Source organism: Trematomus bernacchii, unplaced genomic scaffold (genome assembly GCF_902827165.1).
Source record: "Trematomus bernacchii unplaced genomic scaffold, fTreBer1.1, whole genome shotgun sequence".
In the NCBI taxonomy this organism is placed as follows: Eukaryota; Metazoa; Chordata; class Actinopteri; order Perciformes; family Nototheniidae; genus Trematomus; species Trematomus bernacchii.
This window is the reverse complement of record NW_022987591.1, coordinates 648,938-676,064: the sequence shown is the minus strand read 5'-3', so window position 1 is coordinate 676,064 and position 27,127 is coordinate 648,938. Positions and strand designations below refer to the sequence as shown.

The following is a 27,127-nucleotide window of genomic DNA, read 5'->3' as shown; positions in this document are numbered from 1 at the left end:
CCTTATTTCGGAAAAATTATGTATTGAAGTCAATGGAGAGAGAAAGATTATCTTTCGATCCCGTTTGAATTGTGCCACGAATTACACATATGTTGTTTGTCAATTTAAAAGATAATTTTGCAAGTAAAAAAAAAAAAAATGTGTCGTAAAACTGTGAAGTAACACATTTGTTTGTGTGAAACGCTCAATGAACTACATCTCTCGTCAACAACACACGTCACCAAGATGGCCGTCACTACTGTCTTGTCAACACAACGTTTGACTACCCTCACTATCACCACAATGAAACACGTCCTGAAGAATGTCATGCAAAGCTGCCTGCCTGCCTTCCTTTGATTCTCTCTGAACTGCCTGGTCGTTTTAATGTTTAATGTCAACCATTTGTGCAGATAGCATGAAGTAGAGAAGATCGCTAGCGTTAGCGTTAGCATTTCTCCCCCGGGCTTAAATTGTGTATTATAGAATGATCACACCGGTGACAGTACTCTTCAAAGGGTTCACGAAATATGACTACTACTCTTACTGTTTAACATTGTGGGTTACTTAATGTTACTTCATGTTAAGGCTAATAAAAATGACAAGGCTGTAATGCTAACTAACGTGCTAGCTACTAGCTAGCTTGATCCAGAGTACTCCTGGTCCTTTCATCAGACGGGAAGCGAAAGAACGAGCAAGACCCATTGCTGGTATAATAACAACCTGGTACTAAGCACACAGGCATATTGTTAAAGTTATCTTATCTTAGCCAGCGCCATATAGATAGATTATATCTATATGGCGCTGATCTTAGATCTTAGTGGAGGAAAACAATTGTGACATCACTTACGCGACTCTGGGATTTGTAGTCTTTCTAGTTACGTATTTTTCATAGTCTTATATTTCAACAGTTTTACGACAAACTGTGACTTTTTTGACATGGAAATGATTTTTTAAGATTGACAAACATCATATGTGTAATTCATGGCACAATTCAAACGGGATCGAAAGATAAGTTTTCTCTCCCCATTGACTTCAATGCATAATTTTTCCGAAATAAGGTCCCATTACCCGGAAGTAAGTGGGCGTGACTTCGCCACTCTATAAAAAAACGTTCTGTCATCTCAGGCCTTAATAACATCCTCAAAACATCCTCTGAATGTTGCAGTTAAAACGTTATGTTGCAGTTAACCTTAACCTTATAGGAACATTATTTGAAATAATAAACATCCTAAAAAGGTTATTTGAACATCAGATTAAAACGTTTCTTTAAAACATTATTAGAACCTGTAGACAACGTTAGCCAAAGTTGTGAGAACGTTCCCCGCTAGCTGGGTAGCTGTTAGAGGCTGGTGACAGCAGAGGGTGAAGTGAATAGTAAAAAAAACGATTTTTATGAAAAGATAAGAGTCTCTGGTACATATAAATGACATTTTTGGGTGATTGGATCGACTCTTTAGTTTAAAAGTGACAGAAAAGTATAAACATACCTTTTGCATTTTAAATGTCCTAATCCATTTCCGCCTATGATTTATGTGTGTTTAAGTGTTAATATTACAAAGAAGGTAAAAGGTATTGCTATAGTCTTTGCTTTATTTACCTCTCTGTGAACATTTAGGCCAAATTTGGTGACATTCTGATAATTATTTCCAGAGATACATGGGATAAGGCCAACACGGCCCCCCTTCAGAGGAGCCCACATTTTCACTATATTCGGTCATGGGAAAGTTCCAAACATTAACCAAAAATAATAATTTTGCAGTAAAATATTTGTTTCATAAACTAGACATATTAAAGTAATGAAAACACATGGTTGTGCTTTGTTCTACTTCGGGTAGGGGTACCTCAACTTTTAGGGGCCTTAGTTCCTCTACTATGGCTAAAAATCATTTTTTCCCTCATCAAATATAGCAGAAGTGGCTTGAATTTGTTCTCAGGAGGGGAGTTTGACAGAGAATAACTGAAAAAAGTACACAGTTAAAGTACTTCATTTTATTGTTGGTAGCAGTCAAACTAGTACTGAGTCCAACAGTGTCAGTTGTATTAAGAATTTATGGTAAAACATATTTTTTATCGAAAAATATAGCACAAAAACATGCATTATTTCTCGGCGATTACCGTAAAGACGCTATTAATCGCGCACTCAAAAATGAAGAACTGCTCATTTGGCCAAGCAAATGCGAGAGACGGCTGAGTTGACCTGGACAAGCCCTGAATAGCGGTGGGTGGGACCTAACTTAATAATTAGCCTACTTTAACTAACATTTGAGGTAATTATTACTCTAAAATAACCTCAACTTTATTAAAGGTATGAGAAACCGGCTCGAGATACACTTTTTGTTATATTCCATGGAATGCTCTTAACATCCCGATAGCAATGAATATCTTAAGTGCTTTGACAAAAAATCCATAAAAAACGTTATGTAAAAATAAAAAAATAATTCTCAGATTACTGTTTCTGGTCCAGTGACTGTAGCCAAACTGTGAAAAACTGAAGTGCTGGGTGGAAAAAAGTGAGATGCCACTTTCACTTATGATGCTTTAAGTTACTGTGCCCACATACTTGTACTTATTATAAGGGAGGTTTCAAATGCAGGACTTTTAGTTCATAGAGCACATAACACAACATATATTATAACATGTAATGATAATCTTTTCAGTGTTGCGTATGAAGATAATATTGTAAAATGGGTGGAGGTTTAAAGTCAAATGACTTTTCCCTGGCATGAAAGCACGGACATATACCCACGCACACCCGGCCCCCGTCCACCGCCCCCACCCAAACCAAACACATCCAGCCTCGCGCCGTCACAGTCGGGAGCTAAACAGGGAGGGATCACCGGGAATAGTTCAGCTGGTGTCGACATATATCACCGTCTGCTTCGACTATTTCTAACGGGAAAACCGAGAACGTACCGGTGGTGCTGGATACCAGGAGGACGACATGGGGGAGTTCACGGCGTTTTTGCTGTTACTGGTGGCGACCTTGACGCTTTCATCCGAGGTTAGTAGCCTTCCGTGGAGAAATCACAGACGGTGGGAGTGGGTGAGTGGATCCGTGGCTCCGCGGCTCATCTGCGGGCCTGTAGCCACACCGACCACCACACCGACCACCGTCTAACCGGAATACAGACGTGTTTAACGGTTATATTTTAAATGTTACGGTCAATAACTGCTGGCATGAAGGCCGTGTAATCTTAACAGTTAACGGAGCTGCTAATAACGATAACAATATTACGGGAATTTGACGAGGCCCACTCTTGATGTTATCCAAGGATTTGTTATTTTGTCCAGTTTTGAACATCTTGTTGTGTGCGTTCATCAATATTTCAGGTTTATAGTGTTACACAAGAGATTTACTGCGAGGAATTAGCTAACCAGAAAATGTCAGCAATGTTACCAAGGCCTACCATTAGATGTCAGTGATTGACAGTTTGGCCCTGCAATGTTGGACATGTTTTGGTTAATCCAGTGGAGGGAGTTTCTTTTACGCAGTTATGTATAATGTAACAATAATGCTTGCTGTAGAAGGAAGTTATTTGTCAGTAACCTAGCTAATGCAGCTAAAAGGGTTTAAAGCTAACGTTAGCTCTTTTCAGAAATGTACACGGATTGGCATGGCAACCGCTAGTGGCTAAAAAACGTCGTATGTATGCAGTCAGTTTGGGATTTGTGTTTTAAACCCGTAAATACACCAGATAAGACCGACACATACAACACGTTGAGGGTTCATTTGTTATATCTCCTGATACAGACGTTGTTTTTTTATTTATTGTAATGTACTGTGTTATTATTGCTGCTGCTGCTGCGTGGTCATGGCCAACTCTGTCCAGTTCAGCAGTGTTGCAGCTGCAGGGTGTGATATTGCTGAGGAGAATGGAAAAAGATGCAGCCTTTTTAGTTTGACACTAAGCAAGATGGCGCCTGCAGCTTGCTGCTGTTGCTGATGCTTTGCAGGACCAGAGAGAAATACACAACTTTTGAAGGATCTACTGGAGATAGAATGAATAGGGCCTATATTGCATAATTGAAATCAATATGCATACAGCTGTACTCTCAGTACCATGCTACACTTAAGGGTGCATGTAACTTAGCAGAGTGTTTCTTTCTATTAACTGCAGGCTTGATATAACCCAAACCAAATCCCTAAGTGCTACATTATACAATGCCCCTGCAGCAGAATAAAGCAGGACACTACTATTGTCGAGAACCTTCCATTATAACCATGTTGCCATTCTAGTATGACTATGCTGAGGTGCTATAAATATGTCATATTGAGAGCACCCTGTGAATTAATTTACATATATTAGTTGTATTTTAGAGTGCTATTTTAAGATTGCAATGTTTCATAGGATCATATGATCTGTCTGGTCAGATTGGCTTTATAGCCAATGCAATCTAGGTAAATCCAATCATTGTGTTGAAATGTATTTCATTTCCCTGCATGTGTTTTAGGCTGCAGGCTGAGTCAATGATTAAAAGAGCAGCACAGGCCCTAAGATGTGATAACCTTTGCCGTGGCCTGCTGCCACATTGCCCTACGGTCAAACAGGAGTTTGTGAACACCTTTTTCTTTCATGTAGATGAAGACTAGTTTCAACTGGTTGTCTCAGTGTAATCCAAGACTACCAAGTAAAGGAGCAATTAAGTAATATCATGTTTCTTCATGTAACTGTGCCTTCTGGCTTATACTTGTGACCATTAACATGATTTGAAAGATTAGCCAATGATACATGAGGTTGTCAATGCATGGTATCAGTTGGCAGTTTTAGGATTACCATCCTGAGTTGTCTTCCTATTTTACCCATCGCAAAATAAATCAACTATAAAAAATAACAATGGCCTAATAAGGTGAGAATAGAGTAGTTTCAGCATGAAGGAACAATGAGTTAACCCATCCTGAATCACAGGCAGATAATATAATGCAGAGCTTTACAAACAATCGTTGTATTGTCAACAGATGGCTTGGTGGCGTATTGTCAAGCTTGCATCATCAGTCATTTCTAGTGTCTGCTAGAAAAATAGAAGATCCAGAAAGCAAAGCACATTGAGACTGTTGGGCTGAAGAGAAGGTTATATGTTATCTCACATTAGCTCACAGCTGGATTTTAATAGTCTGTGGTTCAAAAGGTTTCTACTCTTTGCAATGAGACGCAATATGATCTTCTCCACTGGCCTGTGGCTGTAATGCTTAGCTGTCTGGCTTATAGGCTTAAAGGGATAAATCAGAGAATCTTGTCTTGCTCAGGCTTAAACCAGTATTCCAATCCTTTATCTTGTATGTAGTAACTTAAATGTGCAAGGATTTTATAGATGCATTTTGAAGAGACCTTTAACCTTATGATTCAATAATCTATGTCCTGCAGAAAGAGACGTATGTTGTGCAGGACTGCAGGTGAAAGAAAAAGGAATAAACTGAGAGTGGCTAAATATACATTAGCTGCATCAGGAGATATTTATGTTTAAGTTATACTTCAGCCAGTTTGGTACCATCCATCATCATTGTTGTCCTCTCTTTCTCCTTGTCTGTCCAGGTGCCTGCTGATGACTCTGTGGATATGCAAACCGAGCCCCAGGTGGCTATGTTCTGCGGGAAGCTCAACATGCACATTAATGTGCAGAGTGGAAAATGGGAGTCTGACCCTTCAGGCACCAAGAGCTGCATCGGCACCAAGGAGGGCATCCTGCAGTACTGCCAAGAGGTATTTATACAGAGTGACAGAGAAACACATAGGGACAAATAAATCAAGTAGACAGGAAGATGCAGCTAATGCAGTAACAAAGGACATGAAAATATCTCACTTTTTCTCCAGGTGTACCCAGAGTTGCAGATTACAAATGTTGTAGAGGCCAACCAGCCTATCAGCATCGAGGACTGGTGCAAGAAAGGCCGCAAGCAATGCCGCAGTCACACCCACATCGTGGTTCCCTACCGCTGCCTGGGTAACCAGTTTACCAGTTCATCATTCGAATGGTACTGAGCATGTTTATTTACATGATATTAACAAAGGCCTTTTTCCTTTTTCAGTTGGAGAGTTTGTGAGCGATGCTCTGCTGGTTCCTGACAAGTGTAAGTTCCTGCACCAGGAGCGTATGGACCAGTGTGAGAGCCACCTGCACTGGCACACTGTTGCCAAAGAGGTGAGGAGAAAAAGGTCCTCAATATCAATATCAATATGTTCCTTTGAAAAAAAAAAAACGGTTGTCACAGGGACCAAGCAAATTAATCACAAGACTCAACTGATGGCATGTTTGAATCTGCGAGTGATTTGTTCAGATTATTGTTATTTTATCGTCGCTCTTTCGTGTTAACTCGTGTGTGGCATCATGGATTTTACTACAAACTTTCATCTCCTTGTGAAATGTTTAAATGTCGTATGTTTTTGTTGTGTTTATAATTCTATAAGAAGTTGTCATTAATGCTCATTATTATATTTAGTCCTGTGGAGACCGCTCAATGAATCTCCATGACTACGGGATGCTTTTGCCATGTGGTATTGACCGTTTCCGAGGGGTGGAGTTTGTCTGCTGTCCGGCGGAGGCGGAGCGAGAGGCCGACAGTGCTGAGCTGGAAGGGGAGGAGTCAGACGTCTGGTGGGGCGGAGCTGAGACCGAATACTCAGATAACAGGTATCACCACTCGCACACATTCATCACACATTCATCCCCTCTGAAGTACACACTGATTTGTTAATACATGAACATCCTCCTCTCCACGCAGCATGACTCGCCCGGCAGAGACAGAGCCAGCCACAACTGAAGACGATGAAGACGAGGATGAAGAGACAGAAACATTTGAAAGGGATGAGAATGGAGATGGCGATGAAGATGATGATGAGGACGACGATGAGGACGATGTCATCGACGAAAGGGATAGTGATGAGCGCAGTGCTAACATCGCCATGACAACCACCACCACCACCACCACTGAATCCGTTGAGGAAGTCGTCCGAGGTGAGAAATCTAGATGTAGATACAAATGTATTCATTTATCGGCCTTTTTTTCATCGTTGGTTGTTCTGTTGATCGACAATCTCATATTTTTCATTCATATTTTTTATGTTATATATTTTAATTTGCCTATGTGTACATACCTCAGCCGTGTGTTGGGCTCGTGCTGAGTCCGGCCCGTGTCATGCCATGCTGGAGCGTTGGTACTTCCTGCCTGAGAAGGGCAGCTGTGCTCGCTTCTTGTTTGGGGGCTGTGGGGGCAACAGGAATAACTTTGACTCAGAGGAGTACTGCCTAGCGGTCTGCAGCAACTCGTGTAAGTCCCGGGCCGAACCCTCTATACTCTGAAGCGTCCTAACCGCCAGCCTGATTCCTGTCCTCCGGCTGCTGCAGATTATCTCTCTGTCTCATTCACTTTCTCTGACTCTCCCTGAGTGTCTGATGGCTCTTAACTACTTGGAGCACTGACCAGTGTATATATAGTATTTTGCCTAATTGAAATGATCATTTTCTCAGGAAGATAAAAACCCATCTTATGACAGGAAAAGAAAATGCCATAAAGTCAATCATATCCCTTGAATGACTGCTTTTGTTTTTGTAAAAGTAAAGAAAATATTTACATCTGTGGTAAAGATCAACCAAAGTGATTGCTCTCGTTTTTTAACTATAAGGCTTTTAATTTTCTATATTTTACTTCATCAAGCTTTAACTACACAGACTATATTCAGAATCACTTCTCTGACGGTTTTCATGGGATTTGTTGAGTAGATAACATTTTACTAGCCATCTTCTTCAATAGGCTTAAGTTACAAGCCATTACACACCATTAGTGTAATTGTTAATGGATGAACTCTTTATTAAAAGGAAAATGAAGATCATTGCGTTTCCCTTTTTGTAAAGCAGCCATGATGCTCTCTTTAACTTCTCCTTTCACTGTTTTGACACTAACTGACACTCCTTACGGCATGTGGACCAGGCAGCATACATTCTGAACACTGGATATCAGTGTGTGTCTGCATGCATTTCTACACACACACATGCATGCCTTGCAGCTACACATTCTGTGTCTGCTGCAGCTCCGTAGTGGTCTGACCTGTTAGTTGTTGGTGTCATAAAAATGTCCTAACTAGCTGAGTGTTGCAGAGTGTTGACAGTCATGTATGGGTGAATGAGGGAGAGTACTGTTAAGGGTTAATGGGTTAATTTGCTGTTTGAGTACAGCTTCTGCCCTTATACTGACTCAGCACTTTTCCTCTTATCTCCAGGCTCCCACATGAAATAGACATAAGGACAACACTCTCCTGGGAAACTAATCACCCTTTGTCCCCTTATAGCCCGTCAGTTTTTATTTCATTGTTTGTGTCTGTGTTTAACCCATCTGTATGTACTTAACATGTTGTATATTTTCAACAAGCTTTGCATTGATGTTTGTCTGTGCGTCGCCTTAATAGTCTGCATTGTGTGGTTTTGATGCACTGGAGTTTTTCTGCATTTATTGTTCATGTATAATTCATACACATTTGTCTTGTGTTTTCCCTTGATCTGTATTTCATTTCTCCCTCTTAATTGTCGTCCAGTGCCCACCATGGCCCCCAGTCCTCCCGACGCAGTCAACCACTACCTTGAAGCACCCGGAGACGACAACGAACACTCTGACTTCCAGAAGGCCAAGGAAAGCCTGGAGGCCAAACACCGTGAAAAGATGTCCCAGGTATGTTTGTGTGTCAGGGTTAACATCCTATACATTCTCTCTGGGATATTGCTCTGTCAATGTGTCCACACGAGTTTGTCGGTCTTTAATGCTTCTGTCCCTGATGTGACACTTTTATGTCCAGGTGATGAGAGAGTGGGAAGAGGCTGAGAGGCAGGCCAAGAAACTTCCCCGTGCTGACAAGAAAGCTGTCATCCAGGTAGGACACGCATCTCAACTCCTTCTGTATTTGTTTTATACCAAGGGTTCTCAACCTTTTGTAAATAAAGTCACTGGGCTGTAAATATGTGTTATTCCTGTCAGCTGTAATGACTCAATAAACTGCTTTCCCTCACTGGGAGAATGCTATTCACTGAATTTAGCAGCAGCCTCCCATATTACCTCTCAGCTGATATCCACAGGGCTATAAATGCTCTGTGAATGTAAAGGGTTTCTTGCTAGGAGCAGCAACCATACAGCTAGCTTTTAACAAGAACGATAATACTTTAATGGTGAGATCAAGTAGCTCCATTTGCAACATCAACAGGTCAAATATTAAGACACAATACAAGTAAAACAAACATTTAACATAACACCACAATCACTGAGAGAAACATACTCAAAGACCCTTTAGTTTACATTTGAGATGTAGCTCTGTTTTTACTGTTAGGATTGACTGGTGCACCAAGGAGTGCTTCAGTCTGACTTGACTTAATAAAGTGGGTTTAGACTGATTTTTTTATTTGGTGATGACTCTTTGTTATCCCCTACAGCCCACCCATTTCGTGTTTTTGAATATATTAATTTGGCTTCCCAACTAGTGCTTGTGTTTGAGGTCTCTCTAAGGCTATGCTTTTTAAGCTGCTCACAAGATTTCACCACAATGAACACATTGTGCTGTCGGCCTCGAAACACTGGCTGCCTTTATAAAACAACATTTCATATATCCAAGGTATTTCCCAGCTAAACGCTTGGTGCTTTTACTGGCGCAGGGTTGTCTCCCAAATGACTTTTTCTTACAAAAATGAATGGGCAAAGAAAGAACTTATTTTAACAGCAAGAGCAAAATAAATGTGACACTTGTGGGAAGGATTCTTATATAACTATAACTGGTTGTAATTATAATCAGGCATACAGAGGGAACATTTAAAATTGTAAAATGTTCTTCTTTTGCAGCACTTCCAGGAGAAGGTGGAGGCTCTGGAGCGGGAGGCAGCTGGAGAGAGGCAGCAGCTGGTGGAGACCCACATGGCCCGGGTGGAGGCTCTGCTCAACAGCCACAGACGCCTGGCTCTGGAAAATTACCTCAGCTCCCTGCAGGCCAACCCTCCACGGGTACTCGCACACACGCATACTGTACATGTGTCCAAAAATCATGAGTGTTCACGGAGTGGTAGATATTAATTTCATGAAGGATTAAGAGAGTAGCTATAGCTGTCTCTGTACATTTCCTAAATACTATTCCCAAACTATTCCACAGTTTTACCTGGAATTTATAGAATAAAAACATCAAATGACAGTATATGTTTTTATATGACTCGGCCCCCCCCAGGCTCGTCAGGTGTTGACCCTGCTGAAGAAGTACGTCCGTGCCGAGCAGAAGGACAGGCAGCACACGCTGAAACATTACGAGCATGTCCGCACAGTCGATCCCAAGAAAGCTGCACAGATCCGGCCTCAGGTACACACACAACTCTTAGGCTGTTTTTAATGTGTTTCAAGGATTTAAAGTGATGGTATTTGTAAATTCTTAGTACAAATCTAAACTTAAATGATATGTCAATGTAGATAAACAAAATAATAATTATGAATTAAAGTACAACTTCCTCATTTTCTTGTGACCTTTAGGTTTTGACCCACCTACGTGTGATCGATGAAAGGATGAATCAGTCCGTCGGTCTGCTCTTCAAAGTGCCCAGTGTGGCGAACGAGCTCCAGAGCCAAGTCTGTAAGTGTCTGCTTCTATGCTTCTAACTGCTTTATGATTCACATTTTTGTGTATATGTGACCCGCTCTATCAAAATCAGTCGGAAGTCGCAACGGCTCATTTCAAAAACGTGGATTTGTGTAAAAAAATAGTTTTTCGGGGTTCAGGTGTTTTGTTTGATTTTAAATAAACAAAGTCTTGGCTTTCAGAATATGAAACTTTTATTTCCAAAATCACACGATAAATACATTTTTGAAGCTTGTAAAGGGAAGATGACAGCTCTCCCTCGCCACTCTGCTGTTCCGCAGCGCCGCTGCCCCTCCCTCCGGCTGACATTATGAATGTAAGGCGTATAGTAATCATAGATAACAGTAACGGTAACAGTCATTATATAATGTGACAAATTTTGCTTAATATTACAACAACAATCCAGATATCATTAGAAAGCTAGGAATCTCCTCTTTCCAACAGTGTATACAACTCAAAATGTGTCTTCGGGTCAATGCGACTGATTTCGATGGAGCAGGTCACATATTATTATAGTGATCATAGTTATAATTATTATAACCTGATAATATTTTACCAGATCCAATTCAGTTAAATGCTGAAAAACACAAAAAATATTAAGTACTATTTTCTTCCATAGCTTATTTTTTTGTTTGGCCCTTATTTCTAGATTTCACAGTTGTGAGTCAATATCAGTTTTAAAGCTAGAAAAATGTGTTGATCAGAAACATTTATACTTATCTGCAAAAATCAAGATAAAAGATCAAATGTTTAAGTTATTTTAACATTGCCAAAAATTCACTAGTTTCAGCCTATAAAATGTAAATAAATATATTGCACTTTTTTTTTTTTTTAAATAACAATAAAATGCAAATCCAAAAACGGAAACTCAATAAATAAAAACCTTTTTTGGACTATTGGTCGGACAAATTAAGACTTTAAATATATTGCCTTTACCTATGAGCCTTTTTAATTGTGGCATTTTTTCAATGTTTTCTGTCATGTTAGGGACCAATGAGTAATTGATTTGTTGGGGAAATAATCAGCAGACTAAGCAACAATACATTTTAAAGATGTGGGCTTAACATGTTTATGTCATGGTGTGATGTTTTCATTTTAAAAGATAAGTTGTTAAATTATGAAACTTACAAACCTACTATTACCAGCTGATGTTACAAACAGACTTAATGAAGAAGCTCAGTGCTGAGTGAGACAGAAACCACTTTAACAGCATGTCTGAGGTGATGGATGGTGTGCTGATGGCAGTTAGTTTGTCTTCAGTAACCAGCACACCGCGCACACCATCTATCATCGTGCTGCGTCTCACATTCGCTTTCTCCTTTTGCTTCCCAGCTGTTCTGATGCAGAGAGTCCAGGCAGAGCTGTCTCAGCAGGTTTCCTCTCTGCAGAGCGATGGGCGGGTGAGTCCAGTTTCACCCACTCACATGTATGGAGTGTGTCCAGTATAAACTGCACCAGCTCTCTGAATAGAGTCTCCTCTGTCCGACAGTGGAGAGAAACAAAGTCCCACACAAAGAAAGGTTGATGCAGTCTTTGAGAGCAGGTGGTGGAAGAGATTTTGTTCAAATGGCTCAGCTGATCACAGATAGTTGTGACTGTTATTGAGAACAAAAAGGGAGAAACATTTGGTCACACAAGAGAACACTGTACTTGAAGGGAAAAACGTCTAGACTCTCACAGTCATAGATATAATTAGATTTCAGTTTAGTGTATTGGGCAAATAATCACAACAGCCAGTTAGAGTTCAATGAGTGATAACTGACTTTCCACTTCTTAAAGAAAGTTAAAGACAGTCTCACATCAATATGTCCATATTTAGACACTTAGGGGAATTTGGATGTAATGATCATTTCTCACACATATGGAATTGCACCAAAAAATGGCATGTCAGAATCGGCCTAGGAAATGTCCACCAGTGCATCTTCATCCCTGTTAAAGTGGCTCTGTGTGTTTAGGTGGACGGCAGGGTGAGCTACGGGAACGACGCCCTGATGCCAGACCAGGCCTACAGCTCTGCCCCCATGGAGCCCGGCCTGGACGGACTGGGCTTCGTCCACCCTGAGAGCTTCAACCAGGTCAACACAGAAAACCACGGTAACACACACCTACGGTACTTTAGTATAGGCATAGCTTAAACTTGTTTGAATAACATAAAATGCAAATGTATATCAATTTGACTTTTTTCACGATATGGCATGTAAGGTGCTTTTTTTTAATGTTCTTTATTCATTTTCCTGCAGTTGAGCCTGTTGATGCTCGTCCAATTCCAGATAGAGGACACCCTACACGACCTGGTGAGTGTGTGTTTGTGTGTATTTCTGACCATTTCTGAGTCCAGTATGACTGTGAGCACTTTAAACATGACTGGGCACTTTACATTTTTTTATTTAAATGTACCTTGGGGTGATGTGGCTGCATAATATTGTTTGATACCAATCATGATGTGAGGAGAACAAGTACAAATGTTCTGTTATGTTAGATCTTGTAGTTGACCTGTGGAGATTTCTGGTTAAAAACTATAATTATTTTAACGCTCAGTTTAAATCGGGGAAACGCATCAACTAAATGAAGTAACGCTGAGTTTCAAATATCTTTTTAGCTTTTTTTTAATACAGTACAAATATAATATAATGCAATATGTATTTCGTTATTACATTCCTTTATACATGTATGTGTTTTTATAACAAATATTTGCTGTGTATTTTTGTTTCAGTATCACCCCTGAAGCCAGAGGAGATGCCAAAAGTGCGGATAAATACTGACGAGAGGCAAAGTGCTGGATATGAAGTCAACCCTCAGAAACTGGTATGAAAGAGCTGAAATCCAACAATACGCACATAATGGTGTCTTTTATTTCTGGCCCTGCACTTATTTCTGTTCTTTCTTTTCCAATTAACTGCAGGTGTTTTTCGCTGAGGATGTTGGATCCAATAAGGGGGCCATTATTGGACTTATGGTTGGAGGGGTTGTCATAGCAACCGTCATCGTCATCACCTTGGTGATGCTGAGAAAGAAACAGTATACTTCTATCATCACGGTGTGATCGAGGTAAAGAAAGGGTATTTTGAAAAGATGTGTGTGAGGAATGCAGCAGTTAGTTTGTACAATCGTTAGTTCTTTGTGACACTGATCCCCTCTCTGTGTGTCTGTAGGTCGATGCAGCGGTGACTCCAGAGGAGCGTCACCTGGCCAAGATGCAGCAGAACGGCTACGAAAACCCCACCTACAAATTCTTTGAACAGATGCAGAACTAACAGCTCATCAACATTTCCCCCCCTGAAGTATCCCTAAAACTCACTGTCTGTTCCTTTCTGCCCCTTAGCCCCTACACCTTCAGTTTCTCACCACTACAGGCAAAGGAGAGGTGTGAAGAGTCCTGCAAAGGCTGATTTGTATCTTGCTTACAAGTTAGGAAATGATGAGAGGAAGTATTTGTACCAGTTTATGTCTCAATCTGAAGTTTGGGCCGAAATAATTACATGGCACAATCCCTTCTTTATCCCTCAATTGTAAAGCGCCACACATTATATTTACCTGTAATTGATAAGACAAGGGTCCCTGTTTTACCTGCACATTTCTGCAAATCAAAACAAAGACATCAGTGTTTGTAGTGAAAAACCCTGTTGACGATTGACTCGCCACTGAGACCAGAAACATGTAAATCCAAGCTGTTTAAATCCCTGCCTCTCCCTCTCGCTCTGCACGGTTTGTTCCATTTTGCGATGGCAGCTGTGCTTGATGACATAACAGCTCTTAGAGCTGACAGCGGGCGGAGGCTCTCGCACGATTAAAGCCCAACTGTTTCAGGTTTGTTTTTCAAAAAAGAAGAAAAAAAAAGAAAAAAACCATAATCAAAATATGTAAAAGTTGAAGAATTTTGAATGTTTTTTTTGTTTTCTTATTTTTTTTTTTATGTGTAATATATTAAGACAGAGATTAGCTGTAAGTATATGTAGTGCATGGCAATATTGAAGACAGATGCAGTATATTGTATGTTGAGGTCCTGGAGAGAGGTCCTCTTACTAGATATTTTAGCAGGATTGTACATTTCTCGTGTCTTCTTTGTGATCTTGTGATATGAAGAAGAAAAAGAGTATTCAGAACCGGTCTGCTTTGTTGTCACAGACTTGCTTTAACTTTGGCTCATGACACTCATCTCCATGCTTCACTGTTGTGTTAGCTGCATGGGCAGAATGCTCTATATGTAATATATATGAAGTGTTATAGTATCCGAAAGGAAGACAATTTTGTTACTGTTTGCGTTCTATGCACTCTGTCATTTTAGAAGATCACCAAATATTATTCCTGTTAATTCCCTAATGCCAATTCACGCTGCTCATTGGGTTTTTAACAGGTTTAAATCGAACTTTCTAAATCTATCATTCCACTCTTGAGTTTATATATTTGGAGATCAGCTCTCAATGGCCCAGTTTCATTATCAAGCTCCACCTCTCAAGTCTTTCCCCCTTGTTTAGTTGTTCTTCACTCTCTTTCTAACCCCTGTCTTTCCTGTTTATCCACTCTTTCTGTCTGTGTCAGCATTATTGTGAAGCACAGCACTTAGGAGTATTTTGCTAAAAAGACAAGTTGTTGTTGAGCCAACAGATATGACGCGTTTCTCCTCTTCACACATTCCTTCACCAAATCTCTCTCTCATTCTATTTTTCTACATTTCCTGCGTAAACATGTACAGTGCTTCTGTTCGTCCTGTGGTGAATGTTTCTTTGCCTGCATATCTGTTGTTAACGATCATCATGAAGAGATGAATTATCACCATCAGTACTGGGAGTGGACCACATGTCACATCGGCATAGAGACACATTTCCCTCTCCCTTGATTAAGTTATTAATGCCACCTCCAGTAAACATGAATGTGACATGAATATGTGCTTTTTATACCATAGAATACAACACATATCGCCTCTACACATTATACTCACATGTGATCAGACACACTTAGTGAAGCCCTTAATCAGGTGAATGTTTTAAAATTGAATTGATGCTCACTCTGGGTGTCTTTGGAGAAATGTGTTTTAAAAAAAATGATGCTTTCCCCCCATTATTGTGTAGTTAATGGACCATTTGCGTAGAGTAAGGAAAAAGCTTTCTACACTCACTATAAATAAAATTTTGAATGTACATAAATTGCTGGCTGTTTGTCATTTTAAGTTCCTTACTATGATTTATACAGAATATTTAATAAGTTCAGAGATGAAAAGACTGAATCACAGACATTAAGAAAAATGCTCGCCACTTATTCCCTCTAGTGGACAAAAAGGGTCCAACAATTTAGGGAACAAACACTAAATAAAATACAAAGCAGGTCCTCTATAAATGGAAAATATGAAAATACACTTGTCCCTGGTGGCTATCAAAAACATGAAGTACCGGTATATACAGTGGAAATGATTCTAAACTACAGACAAGGGACTCATTCACTCACTCAAGCATTCAAGCAACATGCACGCAGCAATACTCCATCACAGACACCCGCCTCCTCCTCCAGAACACATCTCTTGGTTAATTCATTTTTTACCCGCCTCAGACTCACTTCAAACTGTAAAGATAATAACAAAGTTGTTAATCCACAATGATCAGCCTTGCATTTTTGTGCCTGATAAACACAGTTGTATCAAAAAAAGAATAAAGTTGATTGATTTCCAATCAGCGCTGGAGAGCAAACTTTGGCGGCAGGAGAGCGTTTTCACATGTCCTCCTTCAACTGTCTTTGTCTAGTGCGGTGGTGGCCAGCGTCACCGTGGTGATGGGCTGACCAATGCCGTGCATCTGCATGCGGGCCAATTTTTTCTGTTCACACTCGGTCACCAGGTTGTTGAGGTCAGCAGCACTGTAGCCAATCAGAGTTCTCAGGTCGCACACAAACTTGTAGACGAAGCGCTTGCCCTGCACCTTGCTGATCATGTCCCCGTCGTAGTAATACCTGAGAGAGAGAATGAACGTTAGAAAACTGCCTGAAAGGAGCCCAAATAAAATCCTGCAACTTAAGTATTTTACCACATGGAATTAAATAATTTCTTGTTATCTAATATCTCATTTTGACCAAAAGCTCTTCAACTTTATGGAGTACAATACTAAACACCCCTTTAAAAGGAAAGAAACCAACCTGAGGGCTCTGCTGAGTTTCTCGTAGTTCATAGTAGGCTTGTTCTTGCGCTGGCCCCATTTCTGAGCCACCAGCTCCGGCTGGTTGAGTTTGAACTCGCCCTCCCTCGCCCACCCAGGAGATGCAGTCTCTTGCATCCTTGTCTGTCAGCAGCTCTAACAGGAACTGCCCACAACTGGATCTGACCGTTGTTGCCTGGCACCAAAGAAACAGAGCATTCAATGTAAAATACCAGTCACAAAAATCACATGAAATAATAGATGCATTTCTATAATTGATTATTCTGCCAATTTATGTAAAGTTCCACATCTGTATAGACCTGGCCAACATACTGACAGATTGAAAGCTTTGTAAAAATACAGTATATGGTATAACTCTGGTAAACAAACCCTCCTCCCAGTCTTTTAGTACTTTAAGGTTGTGTGTCTAAAAAAAAGTATGTAACCTGCTTAGATTTTAAATGACACATCAACATCATGGGTTATGAATTACCTGTGCGGTTGCCCGGTGAGCTTCGCTCCTCTCCTCCTGAAATACGCGGTGTTCTGGGGCCACGGCTCTGCCTTCATCACCTTTATGGTAGTGGGTGTGCTTACTTGTGTTGGGATTATCTGTACGGCTGAAGACACAGACGGGAAAGTTAATGATAACCAGAATATAATGATCAGGAAAAACTGCTAGTGTCCATTACAATGTAAGTAGAGCTTTTCCTTCTGTAAGCCAGTCCCCAACTCCGGGGACTTCCGGCCGGGGACTCTGGGTGGCAGTATACGCCGTGAAGTTGTTTGCGGCCTGCCAGTAAATCCAAAGCAGAAGAAGACGAAGTGACGGTCAGCGGCTCATTTGCGTAATCTTCCTCAGGAATTTATTCCGGTTGTGAACGCGATCTGCACTAAGTGCCCTGGGGTAATAAGTGCCGGGGCACTGAGTACGGCAAAGTACTTGGTGTGAACGCGGCTATTTTCTCCCCTAATGTGCTAGCTTTGTTGGTTTTTTCAATAAACCACTTACGCTGATCAATGGTGACAGTAGCGTCCCCACCAGACTGGTCCTGGCTTGCCAACACATCTGAAATAAATACAAGGCATTAGTACTGACACATTTATTAGGCTATGATTTCTGTCTTAGGTATAAACAAGGTGGGACTTGTACTTCCATTACATCTGGTGACCCCTTAAAACACAAACTTTACGCTACAAAAACATTTAATAACTATTTAACTTACATTTGCGCAGCAGCTCCAGGTGACTCCAGAGTATCTCTCCGTTGGGAACTTTCTGAAGGAACTCTTCCTGGCTGAAGAAGCAGAGATCTCGACCTGGAATGTGAATGCTTCCGATTTCCATCTCATCGATGTTGAACTCCTTCATTACCCACACTGCCCAGTGGATCACCTGGTCAGCAGACCAGAGCACAGGATCTGGGGAAGGAGAGGAGGAAACATCAAACACCATGTTCACCACGTTAAATATGTTTCTTCCCACAATAAAGCGTCTTATTCAAGTGATTCTCACCATATGGTATGCCCAGGCGAACCTGCTCTTTTCGGTATCCTTCCAGTGCTGCAGCCCAGCGTGTAACCTGCTCCGAGGTCTCATCAGAGAGGCCAGATCGCTCCACAGCAATGAGTTGACCCTCCTCTACCATCGTTCCATCCTCTCCCGCATCTGGGTCAATAACCACTTCTACTGTTTCTACCGGCTTCACAATTTCCAAAATGTTCAACTTCTCCTCTCCTGGACAAGGGAAAGAAAACAAATAGGTGAGTTTGGTTTGGTGTATGATGAATGTTAAGTTTGGATATCAAAAGTAATACAAAGCTTTATATTATCTGATATTTAAAGCATCATCCCGAGTACCTGGTTTGGTTATTATCTGCAGGCTGAGCTGCACGGTGCCATCGGTTTTTACACCCTGGTCAAAGAGGCTGTGGTCAGGGTGAAGCTAAAAGGAAGAACACAACAGATAAGCTTTAAAAAAAAGAAGCAACACTTGGCAGTTTCAAAGGAATACTATAAGATCAATTACATGACTATTGTGTTAGCAGCAAAAACATTATCGAATCATAGAGAGATCTTAATATGTTGTATTTATCTCAATTCTTACCTGAATGTCCTGCAAGCAGATCTCATACGGATCCAGTGATATCTGGATGCGGGGCTCCAAAAGCTTCTTCAATTGCCAATGGGGCTCATTGATGTCAATATCTTGTTGAATCAGATCTGACGCAGTAATGGTCTGCTCCTCAACACTACATGTACAAGAGAGGGGGGGTGGATTAGTGTTTATTTGCTTCATGTGCAAGAGTATGCCATTCAAATTATCCTCTTCCTGCTTACCCTTCCTCCAGGCATGCCTGCTTCTTCCTGCTCATCTATCTCGATCTCTATCATTTCTTCAGGTTCACCTTTAGACATTATGTTCTACGCAGAGAAAAAAACCTGTAGGAAATTAAAAAAAGGTTGCGTTACTAATGCTTAGATACACTACATACTATAGCCGACCATAATCAAAAACACATTCACACCAGGTCAATGATGATGTCTTCAACGTATGCCATACAATACTGTAAGACAAAGAAATAAAGAAAAGTGTCACATTTCAAATGGCACTAATGTTATTTGGGAGGGTCAGACTGTGACTACCAAGATCCTGGCAGACCTCATGCTGAATGAACATACTATATTTGAGAGGTCCAAAATTGTAATCGATACAGCAGGATTCGCAGGAACAGTTTGAATGTTGGAAATTAATGCAGACTACTTTTCATATATTTCGGAGCTGCTCTCTAAACAATTCATATTTGCAAGAGATTCAATTAAACCCTTTTTCTTAACACTACATATTGATAAATAAAAACTAGTGGAAAATGGACAACATACTTAGGGGATGTGACCTACTGTTTTATATTGTTCCATGCTCACTGCTTGTAGCACTTCGGGATTTTAACTCATATATGAAGTGCGTTATAAATGAAACCCATTATTATTATTATTATTATTATTATTACTGTAGTTGGAAAACCCCTCAATCAATGTTTTGGTACATGCAATCTGTTGTACTACTCTTTTTTTCCCTCTTTAACCTGAAACTACCAATGAAAACCATTGCAATAAGAAATGGTAACCATGCATAATAGTTGTTTTACCTAATGCTATAAATATTGAATTATATATAGAACCTTTATTTAGTCAGGAAAATCAATTAAGAACAAATTCTTATTTTCAATGATGACCTGAATATGTATATATATATATATACATTAAAAACATTAGCCTTAAAACAAAAGTTTCACTCTATGGCACAGACACACTATTGCCCACTGAAGGAAAATAACTGCTTGTGTTTTTGTATTTATTATTCTGTGATTGGAAGGTTTGTGAGCACAGACAACTAAAAGTGCATACAAAAAGTTTAAATAATTGAGGTTTCGATACGTGAGAATATTCCGGCTGAAGTGTGTATTTACGTGGTGCTGGCTAAAGTTTGCAGTTGGGGGGGGGGGGGGGTTCTACTATAGAGGCCTCTTGCCTCGACTCCTCATTGTCCGCCTACAACAGTTCACTGACTGCTAACGTTAGCCAACTCGAGGGCGAGGCATTGGTTTCTAAAGGCCAACTGGTAGGCCATTAGTTACATTAGGTGTTACCACGTATAACTACACATAATGAACTGATGTTGAAAAATCACATAAAAGTAAAATGTATACACCAGGCTACACGTGTCGACACACTGAAGCTTGTGTACAGTGAGCCGAGTAGCTACTATTTGCACGCGAATGCAGCACGGGGCGAGGCTGCCGTTACACAACCATTGCTCCCACGTGAGAAACAGCCGTTAAAATACCACAGAAACACATCGCGCTTCATAACCGTAACAAATCGTTGGTTAAATCCCACTTTAACTCTGCATGTAGAAAAGTTTTAAAAAACGGAAATAGAATAAACGGAAACAAAACAGCATAGGCAAATGGAAAGGAGCCGGAAATCCTGGCTAAGGTTTACAGCGTTACAAGACTTCCGAGAGCAGCCGCCATAAATGCGACACGAGCTTCAGGAGAAAAGAGCAGCAGCGGTGTTGCTATGACACCTAAACATCGTTCAGTTACATACTGACTGCAACAATACGGAGAAGTACGAACTAAAAAAGCAGTTTTAATCGTGTCTGGACGTATACGCACTGTGTTTGAGGCTGGACGGCGATCAGAGGCGCGGCAGCAGTCTCTCCTCTTCACTGCAGATAGCAACCCGGCTAACACTAAACTGGTACAACAGAGATTGTCTTAAACTATACTCCGGCTGTTTTAATCTTCCATATGCAGAAATGGCACAAGTAGCAGCGTTGGCCTAGCTTCAAGTTGGCTAATGCTCTGTGAGTGTGTTTTTATGACTGCCTGAAGGTAGGCGGCCTCTTCCTACTAGGCTAGGAAATAAACAACAGCTAGCAGGCTAGTAAGCCACAAAATAGCGGGAAGAGTCTAAAGCACGGCAAACAGACCCCTTCACATGGCTGCGATTTAGTACATTTCCTCTTAAATAAGCAGCGCAATCTGCGAATATCCATACCTGTGAAAATGCAGGCCTTGAGAGATGTTTGATTGTGTTCAACTGTGGTAGATAGGCAGCCAAATTTCACACAGTCGAGTCGTATCATGCAAGTTTTTGGTCAACACACTCTGGGGAGGGGCGGAGACTAACTGGCAAGACAGTTACCCTACACTTGTATGGAAAATACAAAATGTGACTAGTGTTTACTTGTGTAACGTTTCCATAGTTTGGGGTTCTCAATACAAATGTGTGTCCAGCATAATGTTTTAATAACAAACATTTTTTTCCCATCAGCTTTGAATTTCATGTTAGTGGTCCATTTAAATGGCCAACACACTTTCCAGTTCTTCAACCATATTATTCCCATCAACTTAAGTTTCAAAGGCTTTATTGTCATATGCACAGTAGCTACAGTGTGGTTATGGTAATAGATAATGGAAAATAAATGTCACAAACCCAATACAAATAGTGCAAGACCAATGTGCAAGAAATGCAGGAGAAGTGAATTATATACATGTCAAGTAAAAAACAACAAGCTAAATGCTGCATAGGGTCTCTATGCATGTACATAGCATAAGATAAACAAGAACAGAATGTAAAATGAAATACTGTACAGTGGAATAAATACTGATTGTTGTAGTAATACATACATTTGTGAGAGACTGAAATGCTGTGAAGCCTCAATTGACTAAAGTCATATTTATGTTGAACTTCTTTGTGTTTCCTGCAGACTGTTAACGTTAAAAGAAGCATTAGGTATAATTACAAGCAAGATATGAGGAGGATGGGCGGATGGGCGGGGTGATAGCCCACTATGCGATACTGGGGCAAAGATGAGCCTCTATTTAGCCTCACTCTGCACACATTTGGTCACGGTCACACAAACCAAAATGTTTTCCTGTTTGAAAAAGTGTGCACCATGTAAGCACAACATTTTAAATGTATTTGACACAGGCCCCCTTGACAAAATCTCAATACAGGAGCCACATTAATATTGAGGCCCCTAACAATTCAGTACCTGGTCCCTTGGGGGCTAGGGGGTTTGGAGTTCTGGGGCAGTTTCCCTTTTTCTGTTTCGTAATCCAACTTTATTTTTGCAATATACTACTTTATATATATATATATGTATATATACTATATAATAGTTTTTTATCGGTACATGTTTTGGATAAAACACATTAATACCAAGTACTATGGTAATTTTGTAAATAATAATGAAAACGTCTCTTAATTTTCCTTGATATACAGTATCATGACTCTTGTATCTGTTGAATGTTATGTTTGTACTGTTTCATGTTAGTTCATCTTATTAATCTAGTTAAATATTATATAAAGCTAGTGTCTCTACTCTCTAGATGTGCTGATGATGGTTTCTTTTTGTGGATGATTTGTAGTCAGTCAGGACTTCACTTTTTATCAATTGTTCCTAAATAAAGTGCAAGAGATAGTTTAACTAATAAATGTATCTTGATAAAAAAAAATTGGTCATGTTTCTGTTTTTACATGACCTGTTCCTTGTTTTTGTATGTCTTATGTTCATGTCTTCCATAATGATGCTTCCCTCCCTGGAGATCACAAGGATGTATGTTATAACATCTTTATAAAATAATGTCATTACATTTAAATATCCATAATATTGAAAGTTGTTGCTTTAATGAGCAGGTGGTATTGCACACTCACTTTTACTGTAAGTCCCTCAAGTTCTCAGCAACACCAATACTCAGGCCTTGTTTGGGTGCCACTCCCTTAAAAAAAACCCTTACATTCAAAGGAATCTGGTAGCCTACTTTACCTTCTAATGCATATTTGTCACTGAATATATAATACATGACAACAAATTATTTAAGAGGTAAAATATTTAATGATTCTACAAATTCAAACAAAAGAGGACTTTAAAGTGTGGAAAAAGCTTTTGTTTCGAAAAGCACTGTAGACACGGAAGTGAGGAAATGGACCGTCCAGGTGTGTGTGCGCGCTGCCCTTCAAAATAAAGGCCATCAGGTTTAAGTTTTGATTTCTAAACTACCTTATCAGTCGAGAAGTCTGCACAAAAAAGACAATCTGCATTATATTTTTTTAAATCATTTTCTTTGATTAGTAATAATGGTAAATCGATATTCTTCATGATGCAGTTTATAGTTAATGTATGTTATGCTTTTCTCAGCGAAACATAAACCGATGAAGCCTAATTACTAGCTAGCTACCATAAATAAATCCAACGAATTGATAATAGGATAAGATAACATTACAATGACCACGTGTAATGAATATACTTTTGCATATTTCAATAATTTGAGCAAGTTTTGTGGGGAAAAAAACACATTTTTAGCGCAGTTATATGTGTGGAGACATTTACTCTGAAGGAGGAGGACGGAAGCCTTGACGCTGCTGCTGCTGCTGGTTGAGCGCAGGCTAGCCAAGATGGCGGAATACTTGGCGTCCATTTTTGGGACAGAGAAAGATAAGTAAGTATTTATCTGTTATTAAGTCATTGTTAAGCAATGTGTTCAATAATCACTTCTTGCACCTGCTTTGATGACTAATAATGTATACAGTAGCGTTTGTAGACTCTATCTGGACACGTTTCACCGGCTCTAACAACTAGCAGCTAGGCTAAATGCTAGCACGCTGGCTAGCGTTGTAAAATACCGCGCCGCGACTGTTAGCCAACATCTGGCTTCTGCTGAGCATTTCTGGGATGGTTAGAATAAAACGATTACAACGAGTTTGTTTTTGTGAATACAAATCTCTTAACCAATTAAATACACTAACTACTCTCTACTATTGGAGTTGGCTAATGATACTTAGCTACTTAAGGAAACTCATAAGAAGCCTTTGTTACAGTAGGTCATACCCGGATTGTCATTATCCAACATTAAACAAGCTAATCACAATTGTATCCAAATAACAAATTGTACCAAACGCCATAGCATTTAATTGCACAGTGTTTCTTTTGGTTTTTGGTTGCCGATATTACGCCAAATCACAAGTTACGTTAATGAATGGGTGCAAGTGTATCTCCCCGCTTCACTATTAATTAATTTCAGGATCGGTTTCTCCAAACGGATAGCTCTCCTTTAATCATATACGAAAGTTTAGAAAAAACTTAATTTAACCATGTCGGTCCAAAACAATATATTTTTGAATGAGTCCTGAACAAGATAGGACCTGTGGAGCATTTCAAACTACATACACGCGTAAATTCAAACGTACATCAGCAACCCAAGAATGAAAATATCGTTTTTAATCATATTTGTAAGCATAGCAAGATTTTATTTGGGTACCTCTCTGTGACCAAAATATGCATGTTTTCCTAGTTAAACTCAGCTCAAAAACTAGTCTGTTTGTATTACAAAGTAGCTTCACATATACGAGCACTAGGTTTTTGTATATGTGGTGCATACAAAGACACAGAAAGAAGAATACACACTGATAGACCTGAAACTGAAACTAGCAGATTCATTGGTAAATATCAAGGGGCTGGTAGATTTGCTTTTCTTACCAGCTAAAAAACTCAAGGATAATCCCTTAACTGGCAGGTCAAATGTGATAATATGCTTGCTATTTAGCCCGTGGACAAGAAACCCAAGCCACATAACCTTTAGCAAACATGGAGACAGGGTCAAGAGAATGCTTTTGTTTACTTCATCTGCATTTATTGTGTCTTTCTCCCTAGGGTCAACTGCTCTTTTTATTTTAAAATTGGTGCCTGCCGACATGGCGACCGCTGCTCCAGATTACACAATAAACCAACATTCAGCCAGGTAAGATTATTTATAAATGTTTATTTCAAAGTATTGTTATGATAAAAATGATACAGACCAGAGCTTTTATTTCTCATGTCTTGTGTATATATAGGACTATAAGATTGTCTAAGTTTTAACTGTGACTCACACATCTTATTTGTCAGTTTTCTATGCTGTGGACACATTGTGTGATCATTACTAGAAAATAAACACAGCAGTTTAATACCCAGCCCCTATCCAAACAAATTGTTCCAATAATTTTATTTTTTCTGTTTCAGACAATTGCCCTCCTGAACATTTACAGGAACCCTCAGAACAGTGCCCAGTCTGCTGATGGCCTCACCTGTAAGTGTTTCTCTGGATTTTCAAGCCAATTCTTAAAAAGCAAGAGCATGTTTTTATAAAGTGTACACAACAATTGTTTTTTTCATCTTATCGATATTTTAATGATAAATAAAGTGAAAGAAAGGCCAACAGTCTTTGAGGGTTGTTCAGGTGGAAGTCCTATGATCCGATGTCAGCATTTTGAGTGGCTGAAACTACTTAATGCAGGCTTGTCATTGTTGCATGAAAAATGTATTTGTTGAATCACTGGCATTGAAAAGAAAGGACATAATATATCTGTTTTTTTAAATTCTCTTTATAACCACAAGGTGCCATCAGTGACATGGAGATGCAGGAGCACTATGATGAGTTTTTTGAGGTAAGTTCTGAATATTTTCCTCAAACCCCAACCACACCACTGTAGCTGATACATTCTCTTTGAGGAAATGATTCAACAAACCTTGTTTTAAAATGGGTTACACCTTTTACAGTATGTAGCTGTTGATGACATAATAATAGGCCTGTTTAAAAATACATACATCAAGTATCACATTATGGCGGCTGTACTATTTTGCGTAAACAGACCCAACTATCTTTATATATTACATTTGTAGCAGTCATAAGGTAGAAACAAAATAAGAATGATTCAACAATCATTCTATTACTTTTCTGGACTGAAAATCAACAATGTAACTACTACTCATGATCATCTATGTCATTTTTGTCTTTCTTAACCTTACAGGAGGTCTTCACAGAGATGGAGGAAAAGTATGGAGAGGTGGAGGAGATGAACGTGTGTGACAACCTCGGTGACCACCTAGTTGGAAATGTGTATGTCAAGGTGAGCATCGGTTCTAAAAACTACATATATTACCACTGCTTTAATACCAAGGTTGTTAGCTTAGAAACAGAGACTGAGTTCTATCAACTACTCTCCATATGTCTCCTGTAGTTCCGTTATGAAGAAGATGCGGAGAAGGCTGTGATAGACCTGAATAATCGGTGGTTTAATGGACAGCCCATCCATGCTGAGCTGTCTCCCGTAACAGACTTCAGAGAAGCCTGTTGTCGCCAATACGAGATGGGGTGAGTGCTATGTGATTGCATGTATCCTATTTAATGATTAACCAATATCAAGGATTCATACCTCATGGTTACCATTTTGATTCTTTTACATCACAACAAGGAAGTAGGCGTCAGCTGCAGAATACCACTTTAAACATAATGTCTGGTCACTACTATATCCCTGAACCCACTTCCTGTTAACTTAACTCATTTTTATATTTACCAAGCGTGTCAACATTTATCTTGTTTTATTTTAACTATAAACTGAAACAGAATCTCTCAGGTATCCCCTTATACAATTCACATCACATTTTTTATATTAAATAGTAGGGATGCACCGATCGATATCGGCCGATACTCACTCTCTGCCGATCGATCGGTGCTCTCTAAAAATGCCGATCACGAGAGCCGATCGCATGATGTAAAATACATGACACTTTTCTCTGTGCGCAGCAAAACAAGCTTGCAAAAATGGCTTCGCGAGTCTGGCAGTATTTTAAGGTGTCCGAAAAGGACAATAAAATAGCGGTATGCAACGTGTGTGAAGCAGAAATCCTGCAGCTCCACCTGTTGTGACGGACCGGTGAGCGGAGCGAAACACACAGAGTTAGACCTAACACACTTAGCTATTTTATCTACCTCTGGAACAAGCTAAACTAGTTATAAATATATGTATTCTTCACTGTCGGGTCACTCATTACTGGATCAGTGAGCTGCATGAGATACTGACAGGCTGTCAGGAGAGAGAGAG

At 39.8% G+C, this 27,127-nt stretch overlaps 1 protein-coding gene and 2 pseudogenes across 1 annotated transcript; 2 read left to right on the top strand and 1 right to left on the bottom strand.

The window, feature by feature from the left end:
- Positions 1–2,691: 2,691 nt before the first annotated feature.
- LOC117481443 lies at positions 2,692–15,453 on the top strand (annotated as a pseudogene).
- Positions 15,454–15,936: 483 nt separating this feature from the next.
- On the bottom strand, positions 15,937–19,111 carry LOC117481460 (annotated as a pseudogene).
- Positions 19,112–23,615: 4,504 nt separating this feature from the next.
- On the top strand, positions 23,616–26,429 carry LOC117481455 (splicing factor U2AF 35 kDa subunit). Its single transcript, XM_034129143.1, has 6 exons — positions 23,616–23,706; positions 24,918–25,005; positions 25,266–25,332; positions 25,641–25,690; positions 26,054–26,152; positions 26,264–26,429. The coding sequence occupies exons 1-6, from the start codon at positions 23,663–23,665 to the stop codon at positions 26,399–26,401; spliced, it is 486 nt and encodes a 161-aa protein (XP_033985034.1). The 5' UTR covers positions 23,616–23,662; the 3' UTR covers positions 26,402–26,429.
- Positions 26,430–27,127: the final 698 nt, after the last annotated feature.